This window comes from Alosa pseudoharengus, unplaced genomic scaffold (assembly GCF_046254945.1).
Source record: "Alosa pseudoharengus isolate Yale_2024_CS ecotype anadromous, Long Island Sound unplaced genomic scaffold, YU_APseudo_1.1 YU_APseudo_1.1_scf_19, whole genome shotgun sequence".
In the NCBI taxonomy this organism is placed as follows: domain Eukaryota; kingdom Metazoa; phylum Chordata; class Actinopteri; order Clupeiformes; family Clupeidae; genus Alosa; species Alosa pseudoharengus.
The window spans coordinates 29,731,322-29,747,979 of record NW_027468657.1 but is presented as its reverse complement, the minus strand read 5'-3'; the positions used below and the strand labels follow the sequence as shown (position 1 = coordinate 29,747,979).

The following is a 16,658-nucleotide window of genomic DNA, read 5'->3' as shown; positions in this document are numbered from 1 at the left end:
GTTTTTGGAGCCTGGGCTGTCCACAGAGATTGCGTTTTTTTACAGTGTATCCAGGAAACAGACGGCTAGCGGTTGGTTAGGTGATGTTTGCAGTAAGTGACATAAATTTTTTTAGCCTAAAAAACGTGTGGCATCGCTTAGAGCACTAATAAGTGCCATATTAAATGCCAGAATAAGTGTCATAGTCAAGAACAAAATATAGAAAGATTTAAAATAACTTGAATGAAGGCTTTATTTGTACATGACGGTGAGGGTTTGTTTCAAAGCTTCCAGCTTGGTAGAGTCCATTGGTTTAACAGTATTTGCGTTGCCTGGTGCTCACGGTTCAGTGGTGCGTGTCATTCGTCTGATTGGAGTGTCACTTATACGTCTTCATGTGCCACAGTCCATCATTGAGATAGTGAACATTTTCAATACCGATACCTTTGTTCACTCGTTCTCTGTAATGGAATGATGTAAGAGACATTCATGATGGACAGTAGTGTTGAATATGTCACAAGCCCCACCCTCAAACCTCCTGCTGTACTTACATGTCATCTGCAGACATCTTCATCACTCCAACACATAGTGCATGCTGCTTGCCTTCTGCCATTATTGCCTGAGAGGTTAAAAGGGTCAAGGGCAAATTTGATCTCAAGATAACCCCTTGGCACACCCCACCAGCTTTGAGTAATAGTAGTAGTAGTAGTTTAATGCCATATCAGCATATATGGCTATATTGTGGCAAAAGGGTATAATAAAACAATTAGGGCTGCACAATTATCACAATCACAATATGAACCAGTGCAATTATCGCAAAGCCTACAAATAATCATGCACAGTTAATCTGGTCACATTTAAGATTTTTTATATTCATGTCATCCTCCTTGACTACGCAAATTCTGATTGGTGAGCATGCCTGGTATGTGAGAAGCACAGCACTTCTGATTGGTGAGTTTCGCAGTCATTCAGGAGTGCTGTGTTTCTCATGCACTAGGCATGCTCATCAATCAGAAGTGGCACAACTTAGAGACATTTGGAATACTGAACTGAATCAGTTCATTGACATTCAAAAATCATATTGCAAATTGCAAACAAATAGAATGACATAGATAACACAAAGGATGTAAATAAGGTTCTTCAAATCTACATGTGGTGTACACCTTGCTTTTTGTGGTGCCCCATCATCTCTGAACACAGAAATATGAATTAAAACAACAGTATTCACACAGGCATAAGAGTAAGAGCCAGAGATTGAAAGGATACAACTACTTTGTCTGAATCAGCAGGGTAAAGCTTGGCTCCGGGAGACGTCAGCCCTGGGCACATGATATTAGCTCCACTCAAGACAAATTTAATGGCCCCTTTGTCAACTTGTTGATGAGGAAGAATAAAGGGAACTAGAAAAATACACGTAAAAAATCAAGTTACAGAACAATATATGTTTCCATACATTCAAGTATATGGCGGTCGGCAACACATGGCAGTACATATCTTACATTTGTGCAGCAGTCTGAGGGTTGGGTAAAATGGCCCCTCTCTTTGTCTAAAGAAGAGGAGCTCTCCATTTACTGTGAGGATTTCAATATGTTCATGACTTCATCAGGTGAATGCAGGAAGAAGAAAGAGGCAGAAAACAGGTAGATCATGTTAATGAGTATCTGCCCTAGAACCTCCCTTCCACTGCAAGGAAATCATTATTCATTATTTGTGAACAAGGAAATCATTATTCATTCAAGAGGGATAAATTAACTATTAACATACCATCTCACGATTTTAACCGGATCTTTTTTTGGCATGATTTGATTGAGCCATGCGTCAATGTCAGGAAACTGGTCCAACAGCTGATTTTTGATTCCCTTGATCACTGATGTCTTCAGCTGAATGCAGTTGGAAACATTTTCCTTTTCATCAAATCTGCAAAAATAAGAAGACAATATTCATTCAAATGTCATTTTCCTTCCTACTTTCTCTTAACTTACTTTAAGCTTGAATAAGCATACTAAAAATGTCATTGGTATGTATATATTCACTTCACTGTTTAATGTTTTGCAACACCAAAATGTTGCAATTGTCAATAAATCAACCACAAATGAATGGACAGAATCAGCAGGCTTATTCCATGGTTTCAGTGACAGGACTAGTCCGATGATGAACATCAAATACTGACGAAGGCAGTCACGTTATGATAAACAAGTTCCCCAACACAGTAACATTATGTCAACTTATCAAGCTAAAGCTAAAACATGTAGCTGGCGTTCTCCTTGTTTGCCTATTTCCATTAGTGTGGATTGAGTGAAGCTGTCAGTTGACATAAACCAACGAGCTATCCAAGCAGATTGTAACGTTATGTTACAGCGTCTAAGTGAACTTGTCAACCATGCTCAGCTGGGTCACGCTAACGGTATGGGAGCATATTTTTGTATAGACACATTCATCTGGTCACATAATTATACCGTTATTTCAGAAGAGGTTTCGTGTCTGCTAGCTGCACGCTGGTTTATTTCGGCCAGTAAAGTAAAACGTCATTATAACTTCGCTATCATAGCTAGCCCAGGCTGTTTGGCTAACAAGCTGAATGGACGATTGTAAAAACAACCGATCTGTAACTTACTTTTTAAACATTCTTGTAGATAATGGTCAAAGTTGTGTCTTTTTTTCACTTGGCAATCCAACTTCGTATTGTTGTCCTTTGTCACTAACCAGAAAAATCACAAAAATGAGCAAATGTTCGAAAGCATGCGATGTTCCTCCCTTAGTGACTGGCAATGTACAATGCAACTACCGGTCTGGTTTTTGTTCGATATCAAAATAGTGGAATTAAAACATCAACTGGTTTGAAATTACAAATTAACTTAGTTCCTGATGTAGTCTGATACAAACTATTTTATATGAAAAAACTTAAATAATCAAGACTGTGATTTTTTCATAATCAACACTTATGTTGTATACGATACAGCTTTTACTTTGAAATATGTTAAACGATAACAACAAAGGAAGTAATACATGTTAGGGTCACGTTGCCAAATTTGAATTCTGGTGTGTGAAAGGAAGAAGAAAGGTTGGTCTATTTTAAACCATTATGCAATTGACAAATAATAAACACAATAGAACTAAATGTAAATTTCTCTCTGTCCTCGAAGCAGACAGTTTTTAATAAAAAAAAATGTGAATGTATGAGGAGGTAAAGTGTTTTGTCCAGTGGTGTAAGAAAACCTAGCGAAAAAAGAAGCTCTCTGACTAACTTGATAGCATTTGCAGCAATGGATATTTAAATACCCGTTAGGCTTCCGCGATTGATTCTATGCTAGATACATTCTTTCAAATACAAAAGAGTCTGTGTCGGTCAACAACAGTGTCATTTATTTGTTTGATAATGACATTAAAAGAGTGGAAGTCCTGTGCGGCTAAGTCCAACTAACGGTAGCGAGTTAAGTGATTGCAAACCAAGTAATTTCTTGACCTTTCTTGATCTTGATCTCACTGTCCAGCCAGAATATGTATCGCACGCGGTTCATTCGTTTCGACATTGGCTCACGTATATTACCTGTTTCATCAGTGTTATTCCAACCATATGTGCATTTGCAAATACTTTGCTTACTGAAGACTTCTTTTCAAATCTTTTATTATTATTTCATGCACAGGCTAAGATGAACAGACGGATTGTTTCCACTTGCCTTAGTAAACAGGTCCACGTCCTCGAACTCTCTGACGAGGACAGCTCAGGAAAAGAGAATTGTTTTGGGAAAGGAGGAGGTAATCAAAATCGAGTTGTAATCGACTCAAGTGACGGAGAATTTGATAAAAGTGAGTTGATGTTGCCAGACTCATTCAAGAATAAAACGAAAATGTTGACCGGCGTCCTTTGGTGCTGCAATGAATTTCATTCATGCGTATAAAATATGAGCAGATGTTTGTTTGTATTTGTACTCTTACCAGTTTTGGAAAAACTTAAAACTCGAACAACTGTTCCCAAAAAGTGCCGATCATCTGCTAAGAAAATCAGGTGAGAATGAAAGGTTTTCATGTATTGTTTAGTAATTACCATATTTCTGCATTCCATTATATGACCTTTTTTTGAGGATGTTTACCAGTACTTAAACAATATACAAGTTGTTCCATTTTCTTTATACTAGTAAACAGATTTCAAACCCATGCAGTGATGACAGCTTTGAGTCATGTGAGTAGTTGAGTGGGTGTAATTTGTTTTATTTACACAGTGGCTGTAAATTGTTTTATGAGTATATTTTCACTGAAATCTCCATTTGTTTACCTGTACAATGTCTTCTTTCTTAAATGTTTCAGTATTGACCCGTGTCAAGACTCCTAAGTCAGCACCAAGAAAAGGTTCCGTCAGTAAACATGATGGGTTAGTATGCCGTTTGGTTTTGAACTTAAATAAATATTAGTTACTTTTTTTACTGACATCAAGTGTGTCCTTCTCTCTACAGTCTGAAAGCAATCAATGTGGACTCATCTTCTGATGATGACTCTGTCCTTGAGACCAAGAAACCCTCTGTTTCCCAAGGTGCTGTAATATCACATGTTATTGCCTTGCCACAGGGGTGCCCCAAGGCTCCGTGCTGGGGCCCCTTGTTTTTGCTGTGTACACTACCTCATTGTGCCCAATCATTTACTCACACAGGTTCTCATATCACTGCTATGCAGATGATACCCAACTTTATCTATCCTTCCTGTCTGAGGATGCCACAGTCTTGACACGGATTTCTAACTGTCTCTAATATATCTGCTTGGAAGAAAGAACATCACCTCCAGCTAAACCTCTCTAAGACTGCTGGTCTTCCCAGCCAAACAAACCATATTTCACAACATAAACAACAAAACTGACATACTCTCTCTTGCACCTACCAAGGCGGCAAGAAACGTAGGCGTCATGATTGATGACCAACTGACCTTCTAGACCGCTACAGATGGTCTAGAACACTGCGGCCCGCAAAAACAAAAAAGGGCACATGTTACCCCGCTGTTCATTGAGTTCCGCTGGCTTCCCTTAGACGCCTGCATCAAATTCAAGTCACTAATGCTTGCATACAGAGTGATTGCTGGGTCTGCACCCACTTACTTAAGTGCTCTCATAGAAACTTATTTTCTTTTCTATCTTCTATTCTACCACTTCTCCTCCTCCCATACTTCTACTAGTACTTAATATGTAGGCACTCCTATCCTCTAGTACTAGTATTGACAAATACAGCGATAATTCCTAGCTATATTCTCCTCTGCGCTGTAGTTAAGTGTTATTCTAATGCTGTAGCTGTAGCCCTGTAGTTTAAATGTTGAAATGTTAATAGCTTAAATTTGATTCTATTGCTGTAGTCTAGCTCTAGCTTAAATCTAAAAATGCCTAAATTTAATAGCCAATTGAATTGTGTAATTCAAACCCACCCTCTTGCAATTGTTGCCACTAGTTCTTCGTGACTTATAGTAATATGGTTTCAAACCATACTTTACTCTGATCATGTATAATTTGCTGCTTCATGTTCTCAACAGCCAAGTCAAACCTCAAGCCTTTTCAAGTCTCACATCAATTCAACTCTCCATTCACAAATGCCATCAAGACTACCTATTTACACCCCAACCCAAAGCAGTGTTGCGATGATCCTGTTATGTCAGTCACAACTCCCATCCAATCATCTGCTCCTCCGAAGACAAGCGTTTCTAGACAACCATCTGCGAGTTCAGACAGTGATGAGAGCTTTGAGGAGTGTAAGTTTTGGCAAGAGACAAGACTGAATGGATCAAAGGAGTTTATTAGCTTTTTGATACATTTATAAAAGCAAACACAAATGACACAAAAATGCTTTTTTTACAGTATCTGTGATGTAACACTAAACTCAATGTTGAGGCACCAGCTTGTATGCGATATGCTAATGTAACTAATGGTTCACTTTAAGGTCTCATGGCACTCTATGTGCTTCTCTCTTTGTGTTAAAAAAGGGGTGCACACATCCAAAGATTTTCAGGTGCAAGACAAAGTATATGTTAAAAAGAGAGGAAAGTTTCTAAAAGGCCAACATTTCGTTCACCAGAATCTTCTTCAGGCAAATATGATAAAAAGAGAAACAGTCACTCAATGTAAATGCAATCTAATCAACAGTCTGATTAATCACACCTGCTGCAGCAAACATTTGCCTGAGGAAGATTCTGGGGGATCAAACGTTGGCCTTTTAGACCTTCCTCTCTCTTGGTGTTAACATCTGACTATTAGTTTCTTTTTCTCTAAATGCAATAGTTTTAAACCGGGTGAAGACGCCGAAGGCACAACTAAGAAAAGCGTCAGTCAGTGGGAGTGAAGACAGGTGAGAGGACAGATTATTTTTTTTCTTGCATTAGAGTGTAAAGTAAAATGTTGTTTGTATAATGTATTTTCTTTTTACAGTTTGAAAAATTTCATTGTGGATTCTTCAGATGATGATGACTTTGTTTTTGAGTCAAGGAAGCCTCCAGCCAACAACGGTATTTCTTTTACCTCACTTTCTGCAACCAAACTCATCTGTTAACATAATGAGTTTCAATAAAGTACTCTCTTGCTGTTGGTATCGAAAGTAGACACATAATTATTATTTTTTTATCTGGTTTAATAGGTAGCACCAAGTCCAAACCTCCTCCTGAGTTTTCACCACAAGTTGAGAGACGACCCCTCTCAAACTATGACTCCCCTGTCTTCCTCACTGATGATGACGATGACGATGCAGATGGAGTCGCCATCACAAGCACTTGGAAGAGCCGCCACACCAAGTCTACATCAGTGACCCCTCGCTCAGTCGCCGCTCCCGCCCCATCCTCTGCTCCTCCAAAGTCCAGTCAGATTAAACTGAGTGGCTGGGTCAGCTCAGATGATGAGGAGGTTGAGTCTTTAATGGACCGCCTCAAAAAGAACTTAAGGCTAAATAGTGACCGTGCCCAAACTCCTAAAAATAAGCCAGGTATGTTGTTGTTGTTGTTGTCCCTTCCGATAATGTTAATATTTATCTGTACTGATGCATTGACTTCCTTTTTTTTTTCTTTTTCTTTTACAAAGTTTTGCCTCTCTGGAATATTTTAAAATTCTATTTTTCCATTGCAGAGCCTAAGCAGAAGCCCTGCCTGTCCGATTCATCTGTAAAGGGAAAAATCCAACCAAAACACAGACGTGAGAAGGGAGCTGAGATTAACCACACGCCCGTGCAACCTCCAAAAATCCCACTGGTCAGTCAGACGGAGCCCAGAGCCACCAATGGAAGCAGGTATGTCTGTCAGTCTCTGTCTTTCTGGAGTCAAAATATTAACGTTTTGAAGTATGCTGTTTGAAAATCAACAAACAAGTCTCTGCAAACTCCTATCTCCATACCAGGGCTATTGCCTGTAAAGTCCCAGGCTGTTTCCTGCAGTCTCTATCGGACGCTACTTCATCTTACTGCCGCAGTTTCAAGCAGAACAAGGAAGAACTTACCAGCAAACTGTATCGTCTGTACAACACCAGTGTTTTCGAGAGCAAGGTAAGTAGGCAGGTCTGCCCTGTGGGGTCCTGGGAAAAATCAGAGAACGTTACACACTTTCCATCATACTTTCCCTGCAGGAGAGGGGGAAAGGGCAAGGAGCAAAACAGCCCAATAGATACAGAACTGATCTCTTATGCCAACTGCTGTACTCCACACCATTTAAATGAAGTAACGTTTTCAGTCTTCAGCCTCAGAGAAGAGGACTGGTCTGCAAAGTCACTTTCCTTAATGCTGCATTAGACTATTAGACCCATGTGGCACCACAGAGGCCGCTGTGTATTACTAATATCATCCCAAACTTTCAGCTCCCAGCCGACATGTCCGTCACTTGGTGCAATAAGATGAGGAAGACAGCAGGATTCTGCATCACAGGCCAGGAGCGTGGCACAGGCGTTCGTTATGCACGTATAAGACTGTCTGTCAAAGTCTGTGACTCAGCAGGTAAATTGTCCCCTCCTTTCTCTTTTGAGTTTTTCTCAAGTAGCTAGCTGCTGTAAGGTCTGTTAATATGAACATGTTAGTCATAGACTGTGTAATATGGGGCTCAACTGTTGTTTGTAGACCGTCTGAGGGACACCCTGGTCCATGAAATGTGCCACGCCGCCCCCTGGCTTATCCACAACGTGCGGGACGGCCATGGACCCATCTGGAAAATGTTTGCCCGGAAAGCCACGCTGGCCCATCCCGAGCTGCCCATGGTCAGCCGCTGCCACAGTTACGACATCAAGTACAAGTTCCAGTACCAGTGCAACCGCTGCAAGAATACGTGAGTCAGTCAACAGATTAAGAAGGGTGGAGTTTTCTGTGAAAAGTCTATCTATCTATTAGTCCTGGTGAAAAGTCTAATACATGATGATTAGTGTGATACAAGATACAAAGTCATTGATGGTTTTAGTGATGAAGTTAATTTAGTTGTTATTTTTACTTTCCAGCATTGGACGGCACTCCAAGTCACTGGACACCCAGAGGTTTGTGTGCGCTCTCTGCACAGGTCAGCTGGTGCTGCTCACGCCCGCCAATTCCCGCGGACCCACGCCCTTCGCAATCTACGTGAAGGAGAACTACAAGACAATCCGGCAGCAGCTGACTGGCCAGAGTCACGGGGACGTCATGCGCAAGCTCAGCGCGGACTTTGCCAGCAAGACGCGTCTCAGCGAGAGCTGAGCGCCTGCTGAAGGAAGGTTGGGGATAAAACAAGAGATTTGTGATTCTTACATGCATAACTAATAAATACCTCACCGATGAAATCATTTGGCAGCTTCAACAAAATCAAGCCATACTATTTGTTAGCTGAAAAGGGACTCAGAAATTGAATCTCAACTAGTGAAGGAGTGGGACAATATGGAGAGTGTAATTCATCTGATGAAATATGCTGGAAATGTTTTAACTATCTAATATGTGACGGTAATAGATAAGTCCTATTAGGCAAATAAAGTTATGACAAGTTCACTAGTCACTAGTCATGTTTTGTGTCTTTTTAAATGTTTCTGTGAATTTCTGTGTTCAGTGATGTGTCTTATGATGTATTTTGTTTTGTGTCTTTCTCAATAAAGACTTTGTGTACCAACAAGGCAAATTGTTTGTCACTGAATACAATGCATTTTGTATAACAAGACTGATATGAACATAAGTAAATACTGTAGGTTTGATAAAATGATGTGATGAAAATGAAGAATGCTGAAGCCTTTGTGACCGCACTAGACATTTGCCTCTGCACAAAAGCAAGCGGGAGGTGACTATAAATATTGTGGTAGGGTATCCATGGCAACTAATTAAGTGTTGATCATTGATTATATTAAAATGAGAGGAAAGGACCCTGATAACCAAGGCACGCATGGCAGAGCTATATGCTTTGTGAAAAGTCTGGTGCTGCATTTGGCTACACACATCAGATGTCTTGTATGACAACAACATAATGAGTTATATGTTGAAGATAAATTGCTTACATTTTAAAATTAAACCTGATCTTCAATGAATTCATGCTGATTCAAAGGTGAGTGAATGTATTTTTCTAAAATATATATTAATTCCATCAAGTATAATAATATAATGAATATACAGTATAGTGAATAATATAATAATATATACTGTATAATACATAGTGAAAGCTGAGCTGCCGTGAGGTATATCAAGACCGATTTTTTTGATGTGATGTGATCATACATTTATTTCAGATTGATGTGTAGGGCAGGAAAGTTACATTTTCAAATTTTGCTGTCTGACAATATTCCTTCCAAAAATTTGTCACATGAACATAGTCTGTTACATTTTAAACAGCTTTTCCTTTCGTCACCCAAGCTGATGATACCTATTCACACAGGCTCTTTTTGGTGTACAACACTATCATTTGTCCTTGACAGGCATCATGAAGATATGTAATGGCACCATAGTGGTGTCCATGGACCCCCACCTATATAACATTGTCAGCCTAACCATTGCGTGCTTGATCTGCGTGGGCAACATGCTCCTGAGCATTCCCCTGCTGGTGGCCATCTGCAGGTCTCCCTCCCTCCTCGGCAATCCCCGCTTCCTCTTCCTCTTCCACCTGCTCATCTGCGATGCCCTGCAGCTGGTCATCCCGCTGGCCAGGGCCGCCCTACTCACCTCACGCCTCACCATGCCAGTGACCCAGTGCGTGGTCTTCATGTCCGCCGACCAGTTCTTGGTCATGGTGGCCCTCCTCCTGCGCGCCGCCCTGTCTCTGGATTGCTGCGTGGCCATCCGGCTGCCCCTGCACTACGAGACGCTGCTGAGCCCCGTACGGCTGCGGGTGGTAGTGGTGCTCGTCTGGACATTGCCTCTGCTGATGAGCGTAGTGACCATGTGGGTGATGCTGGACCGCGTGCACATGGACGCGGCCATCCCACTCTGCCTCCTTTACGTGGTGGTCTGCGGGACCCTGTGGGACCTGGGGCCTGTAATTATTTTCGACATGGCGGTCAGCGTCTTGCTGCTGCCCGTCTCCTTCCTCACCATCCTCGGCTGCTTCGTGCTGCTCTGCTGCCAAACGCGGGGGCGGCTCTGCTCACAGCGCACGGCCGGGGTCACGCTGGCCATGCAGGCCGTGCAGATGGTCATCCACGCCATGTCGGTGGTGCTATCTACCACCAATCTCCTCAGCAGCGAGAGTAACGAACAGTGGTCCCTGGCCACCAGCATTACTTATACCCTGGGCATCTCGCTCATCTCGCTGGTCTATGGGTACCGCTCTCGAGAGCTGCGGTGCAGATTGCTGAAACCCCTTGTGTGCAGTCAAGTCAACGCCAGTCAGTGAACTTTTCACACCTATTATATTGTATTCAACTTCTAGTCCAGTCATTTTAAGCCAAAATAGGGGTCAAGGTTGAACAAATTGCAACACAAGCAAACTTAACTGATTTTGAATCCTCAATATGTCCTGATCGAGTAAGGGGAAAAAAGCCCCAAAGAATCCCGATAGGGGAAAGTTTAGAAAAAGACCCAAATACCCTATTCATGCGCCCATTCAGTATTTTTCTCACGTGAATAGGGGAAAAAAATGTACCTTCACATATCACCATGAAAATTACTGAGTTGATTACTTACATCAAGACAAACAAAAAATGTATTATAAGTTTTTTGAAATTGTTTGTTAACATGGGCAAACAGGGCATAATGTAATTACGTATAGTTAATTTGTATAAATACCACAACGGAGCTAATAGTCCAGGCAAAGGTCTGACCCAAAACTAATTGCAACAGAATTTATTTTCACATTTTTATATTTCAATTGGTGATCTTTACACCATAGTAAAAGACCATGAAAATCCAGTTGGTGGAAATATGTTAAAACGAGGGTTGTTTTATGCATTATTCTTCAGCAAATACTGACAAATTAGAATGTTGTAGAATACACATTCTAAAGAATATCTGACCCCATCTAACTTTACATGGAATTTTAGAATGCATTGTTGAGGAACAAAGTGAATTTCTTTGGCTTATTTCAGACTGGTTTGTTGCAAAATTGGTGTCTATTTTTACATTGTGGCCCTTTGAATCAATGGAAATGGTTGTTGAATCTTTAAATAGAGCCAAGTGTGTTTTTGCATGTAAGTGTTCCACAATGTGTAATCTGTACAAACACATAGTTAAGCATTATTCAGCCTAGGAAATTTGTTTTGGTGTTTATGTAATCTGATTTAGAGGTCGTTGAAACATACAGTATATCACATTAAAGTATCAGTCCATCATTTTTCAAGTCTTATAGTAATTGACCCCTTGCCCAGGGGTTGACTGATATACTGTCTGTCCAATCAGAGGGGCCTGTATGATGCCCCTTTACTTTGCACAATTTTTGTCTAAAACAATAATCGGACAGCACAGTATGTTTATGTTAGTGAATGCAGGAAAATTGTGAAGGCAAAGTTGAAGATGGACATGATCATGTTCTAATTCGACAGAAGGGTGCAGATGGGATAACTGCAGTTAGCCTCCAAGTGACTCTATTGTTGTGACATCTGGCAAAAATGCTATACTAATAAATATAGTTTAAAATTAATAATTAACAATGCATGCCTATGCATGGGTCATGGTTTTACCAAAGTCATAGAACAGTCAAAACTATACATATTCTAAAAGTATATGCACTGTATATGAAATATAGCATCAATCAACTTATGTCCCATCTTCCTCCATACCATGCATAACACATACTCCTCTATTCTGTATAGGCGAATCAAGTGAACAGCTGATACATTTTGGCCTGCACTATTAAGGGAAACAAATTAAACACCCTAAACTATATATTTTCTGAAAGCATATACCCTCCAGAGGAGATATAACACCATTTAAGACATTTCCCATCTTCCTCCATGCCATGCACAATACATTGCCCTCTATTCTGTAAGGCGAATCTAGTGTAAAGTGGATACATTTTGGCCTATACTGTCCAGGTAAAACAAATTAAACACCATAAACTATATATTTTCTGAAAGCATACACCCTCCGGAAGAGATATAACACCATTTAAGACATTTCCCATCTTCCTCTATGCCATGCACAATACACTGCCCTCTATTCTGTAAAGGCGAATCTAGTGTAAATTGGATACATTTTGGCCTATACTGTCCAGGGAAAACAATTTAAACACCATAAACCATATATTTTCTATAAGAATATACCCTCTAGATGAGATATAATACCAGTTAAGACATGTATTATCTTCCTCCATGCCTTGGACAATTTGTTTGTCAAATGTTGCAATTCGTTTTGGGTCACCATACATTAGCTATACATAATTACATTATGCCCTGTTTGCCCATGTTAACAAACAATTTCAAAAATCTTATAATACATTTTTTGTTTGTCTTGATGTAAGTAATCAACTCAGTAATTTTCATGGTGATATGTGAAGGTTAATTTTTTTCCCCTATTTGCGTGAGAAAAATACTGTATAGGCGCATGAATAGGGTATATTTAGGTCTTTTTCTAAACTTTCCTCTATTGGGATTCTTCGGGGCTTTTTTTCCCTTACTCAGAACATATTGAGGATACAAAATCAGTTAAGTTTGCTTGTGTTGCAATTTGTTCAACCCTTTCTCCTAAAATGACTGGACTATTCAGGGTCCTCAGGGTTTCAGAGGATGCATCATACAAATTAGTTCAAATAGTATGAGATCTACATTTTTATTTGAAAATGTCAAATTGCCTATTTTACATCTACACCATGTTGCAATGACTCCCCTTATTTTCAGTTAATGTCTATATTTCCTAAAGTATACATTTAGTTTTATGTCTATATCTGCAACTAGGTCATCACAGTAAGGGTAATAATAATATGTTATGTTCTAGTACAGGAGAGCCCTTAAAGAAAAAAGAAAAAACATGTGTAAATCAGAATCAGCAATCAACCAAAATTAGTTTAGAAATATCGGAATATTGAATATCGGCAGAAATCCAATATTGTGCATCCCTAACATTTAACACACTTAAAAGTCCAATATAAAAAAAATCTCAATATTAAAATGGTTGTAATATGATTTCAGTTGCTAGCCTATATAATTTCTGCTATATTTTTTCTTATCAATCCCTTGTTTGGTATGTATGCTGCAGGTTGAAGTGTTCTTAAGCCCATACAAAATGTAGATTGTGTGGCAACAGAAAATGATCCAAGGTTATATGGTAGACAAAGCCAGGCCTAGTTTTTGACAATGCACAAATGTAACATGATATGTTAATAATGCTATAATACTGTGACAATTGTTTTTACTAAGACCTTTGAAGGGAATAATTTTTTATCAAGAGCTCTTATCAGATATGTGAACTCAACATGGATTATAAATAAACATGCCACTTTAAAAAAAAAAAAAACGAACTTGCTCTGGATAGTAGGTCCAGGTGTATGGCTGGATACCCATGCCTATAAATTGCCTGTAAATTTGACCATCAACATGTCATAAGAAGATTATAAGGAAGAACTAAACACATTTTTATAGTGTGTATAACATTACTAGTTCTGTGGTTTGTTTGATTTTGTGTATAAACTAAAGCATGTGACATCAGGATAAAACCAGCTCCACATATTCACCATAAGACCATGCTGATAAGGTGTGAACTGAGTAAATACACAAAAGAGGAAGTAGTCCCATCTGTTTGAGTAACATTATGTACCCATTCACCTATACCCAGCTCCCTCCCTACCATCGTTTAGAATAATTGTGATAACCTGTTTGGTCCTTAATAAAGTGAGCATCTTTAGCACAGCATATTATTATAGCTGACGCAAGCAAAGGCACTGACAAAGGGAACTGCTCAAGTTACTGCTATATTTATACTTTAAATAATTCTAACTGCTTATGCAGTCAAATACAAAACATTCAGTACTCAAGGGCAAAGGTGTACAAATACAAAGAGGGTGCAAGAATATCCAGTACATATAAGAAAATACAGACACAGCATCACTTAACATTACAGATGAAAGTATTTAGAGAGACCAGTGCTAAGGGGTAGCAGATATGGGGGCCTCCCTGAAGCTTACAGACACCCTCTGTCACAATTTAGGCACAAGGATGAGGTCAGCGGTAAAAATACAGAGCTTACTCCCTGAACACACAACGGCAAGCAAAAATACAAATTCAAGCAGCCAGAATTCAGTAAGGGAAAAAGTACTATAGTATTTCTTATCATATAACTATCTTCTTTCATTTTATTACAAGACTGAAATATATGTGTGAACATCAGGAATGGTATGAGATTGTTGTGTTTAGGATCAACAAACAGGTTTTCTTTTGTTCCCAAGCAGATGTAGGCACTGTAGGATTTTGGTGCTCACCCCAAAATGTTTCTGGGAGCGATCTCCAATAAAAATTACACAGCTGTGCTTTGTAATTTTTTAACATCAGCCATTGAGCAAATCAGATAATGGCACATATTGTTTACCAACACTTGGCATGGTATTAAGTAAATGGTCTTATACAACTGACTTCCAATGTATTTAACCAGAGCTTCCCATAACAGTATTTGGCAAACAGTATATGGAGCTAAATGCAAAACCATACATATATAACTGATGAGTTTTGAATGGGAATGTCAGATTTAATATAATTTGTGATGTTTTCATTGTAAACGACCTCAGTGCACAGGACAGGTGTAGTAGTGACCACAGGGGACTAAATATACTACATGCCCCTTGCCCCTGCCGCTGAAGATAGAGACTCAGCTGATCAGTACAGGCTTGTTTTCTTCATGATGCGAAAGAACTCCTGCTGGTTCACCTCCCCATCTCCATCTCTGTCTGCCTCATCAATCATTTCCTACAAGAGCAAGGAGCCACACACAGCTGTTACAACAATGCATTGCACATACCTAATACAGACAGATTTGTCTGTCACTAGACTCCATTTTCCCATTTGAGGGGAAATGCTTGAAAATGAAATAAGGAAATGTTTACCAAATTGCTGTGACACATTTCAACAAGCCCATTGACGTTATGTACCTGCAGCTCCTCATCTGTGAGGTTCTCTCCCAGTTCTTTGGCCACTCTCTTGAGGTTGCGGAATGATATTTTCCCCGTCTCGTCATCATCAAACAGCCGGAAAGCTTTAAGGATTTCCTCCTTAGAATCCTTCTCAGCCTATAAAATGGGCAAATTAGTTATGCGAACAGAATTGTGAAAGAAACAGGCATTTTCCAGACAGACCAAAGCCTCACCATTTTCTGAGTCATAACCGAGAGAAAATCATTGAAAGAGATTTTCCCAGTGCCTTCCTTATCCACTTCTGTAATCATCTTCTTGATCTCCTCCTTCTTGGGCTCAAACCCCAGTGCTCTCATTGCCACCTGACACAAAAAAAAGCACTTCAACATCTTGTTCTTGAATAAACACACCCTAATACAGTCTGATTTATAGCTCACCTTCAGTTCCTTTACATCAATGTGACCAGAGCCCTCTGTATCAAAGAGCTCAAAGGCCTCCCGTATCTCCTGCCGCTGTTCCTCTGTAAGTTCAGGTTTGGGGCTAGTTTTTTTGCGTGGAGCTACCGCCCCTAGTGATGGCCTCTTGGCACTGGTGGCCTGTAGACAACAGGTTGAGTGGGATTAGGTAACTGTAGTAGTGCTATCATTCATATTCCAAAAAGCCAGGCTGCTGTAAAATTCAACGCCAAACCCCATGTGGTGTGGTGTAGCTACACCTACATGTGCAAATCATGTTACACACGACACAGCTCCACACGACATATTGCATAGGAAGAAACGTAGGCCTACACAAATAAATTGTTACGCGCGAATCGTGACAGTGATGAATAGCCTATCACATAGGCCTACACACATAGAAAACAGTAGTGATGCAGAATCAAGTGAGGTAGTGACTGTCCTGCGTTCTTACCATTATGTATCTAGATGGCTACCGACTCAAAAGCCAGCTGATCCTTCGATACCCAAACAATCAAATAAACGCGACGTGTGGTCGGTAAATTTGCCCGATCAAGCACGTGACAACTGTAATTTATATTAATGCATTTCCAGATTGCCAATTTTGTTTACGTTCGCTCAAGGTGTAATCGTCATCGTCGGCCAGAAATTATGATCTGGCCAGTTTTGTTGGTGGTCCGCGGTCGGCAAGGCTACAACACTCTCAACATCGATTGGATATATGCAACATGTGACATTAGATTGGGCATTATCATTGGCTGATCTTTGCGTCGCATAGTGTGCATTAGATCT

The 16,658-nt window shown here is 39.9% G+C and overlaps 4 protein-coding genes across 5 annotated transcripts; 2 read left to right on the top strand and 2 right to left on the bottom strand.

Moving 5' to 3' along the window:
• Positions 1 to 214: 214 nt before the first annotated feature.
• mcts1 (MCTS1 re-initiation and release factor) lies at positions 215 to 2,767 on the bottom strand. The gene is made up of 6 exons (XM_076292265.1): positions 2,594 to 2,767; positions 1,744 to 1,896; positions 1,479 to 1,576; positions 1,246 to 1,379; positions 531 to 598; positions 215 to 440 (listed from the first exon to the last, which is right to left on the bottom strand). Exons 1-6 carry the CDS (start codon positions 2,602 to 2,604, stop codon positions 359 to 361), a joined length of 546 nt encoding a protein of 181 aa, XP_076148380.1. The 5' UTR covers positions 2,605 to 2,767; the 3' UTR covers positions 215 to 358.
• A 242-nt stretch (positions 2,768 to 3,009) lies between these two features.
• gcna (germ cell nuclear acidic peptidase) lies at positions 3,010 to 9,033 on the top strand. Its single transcript, XM_076292966.1, has 15 exons — positions 3,010 to 3,040; positions 3,624 to 3,786; positions 3,919 to 3,985; positions 4,116 to 4,159; positions 4,285 to 4,348; positions 4,431 to 4,507; positions 5,488 to 5,703; positions 6,230 to 6,296; positions 6,377 to 6,453; positions 6,582 to 6,923; positions 7,064 to 7,223; positions 7,331 to 7,475; positions 7,784 to 7,919; positions 8,040 to 8,244; positions 8,411 to 9,033. Exons 2-15 carry the CDS (start codon positions 3,630 to 3,632, stop codon positions 8,640 to 8,642), a joined length of 1,989 nt encoding a protein of 662 aa, XP_076149081.1. The 5' UTR covers positions 3,010 to 3,040; positions 3,624 to 3,629; the 3' UTR covers positions 8,643 to 9,033.
• An 810-nt stretch (positions 9,034 to 9,843) lies between these two features.
• On the top strand, positions 9,844 to 10,752 carry LOC143132946 (uncharacterized). Its single transcript, XM_076292775.1, has one exon. It carries the CDS (start codon positions 9,844 to 9,846, stop codon positions 10,750 to 10,752), a length of 909 nt encoding a protein of 302 aa, XP_076148890.1.
• Positions 10,753 to 14,240: 3,488 nt separating this feature from the next.
• Positions 14,241 to 16,566, bottom strand: cetn2 (centrin, EF-hand protein, 2). Of its 2 annotated transcripts, none has more exons than XM_076292262.1 (5): positions 16,321 to 16,566; positions 15,849 to 16,007; positions 15,645 to 15,773; positions 15,385 to 15,567; positions 14,241 to 15,247 (listed from the first exon to the last, which is right to left on the bottom strand). In XM_076292262.1, the coding sequence occupies exons 1-5, from the start codon at positions 16,321 to 16,323 to the stop codon at positions 15,158 to 15,160; spliced, it is 564 nt and encodes a 187-aa protein (XP_076148377.1). In that variant the 5' UTR covers positions 16,324 to 16,566; the 3' UTR covers positions 14,241 to 15,157. The 2 variants fall into 2 exon arrangements, with proteins under 2 accessions (XP_076148377.1, XP_076148378.1); XM_076292263.1 differs by having other exon boundaries at positions 15,430 to 15,567; positions 16,321 to 16,564.
• Positions 16,567 to 16,658: the final 92 nt, after the last annotated feature.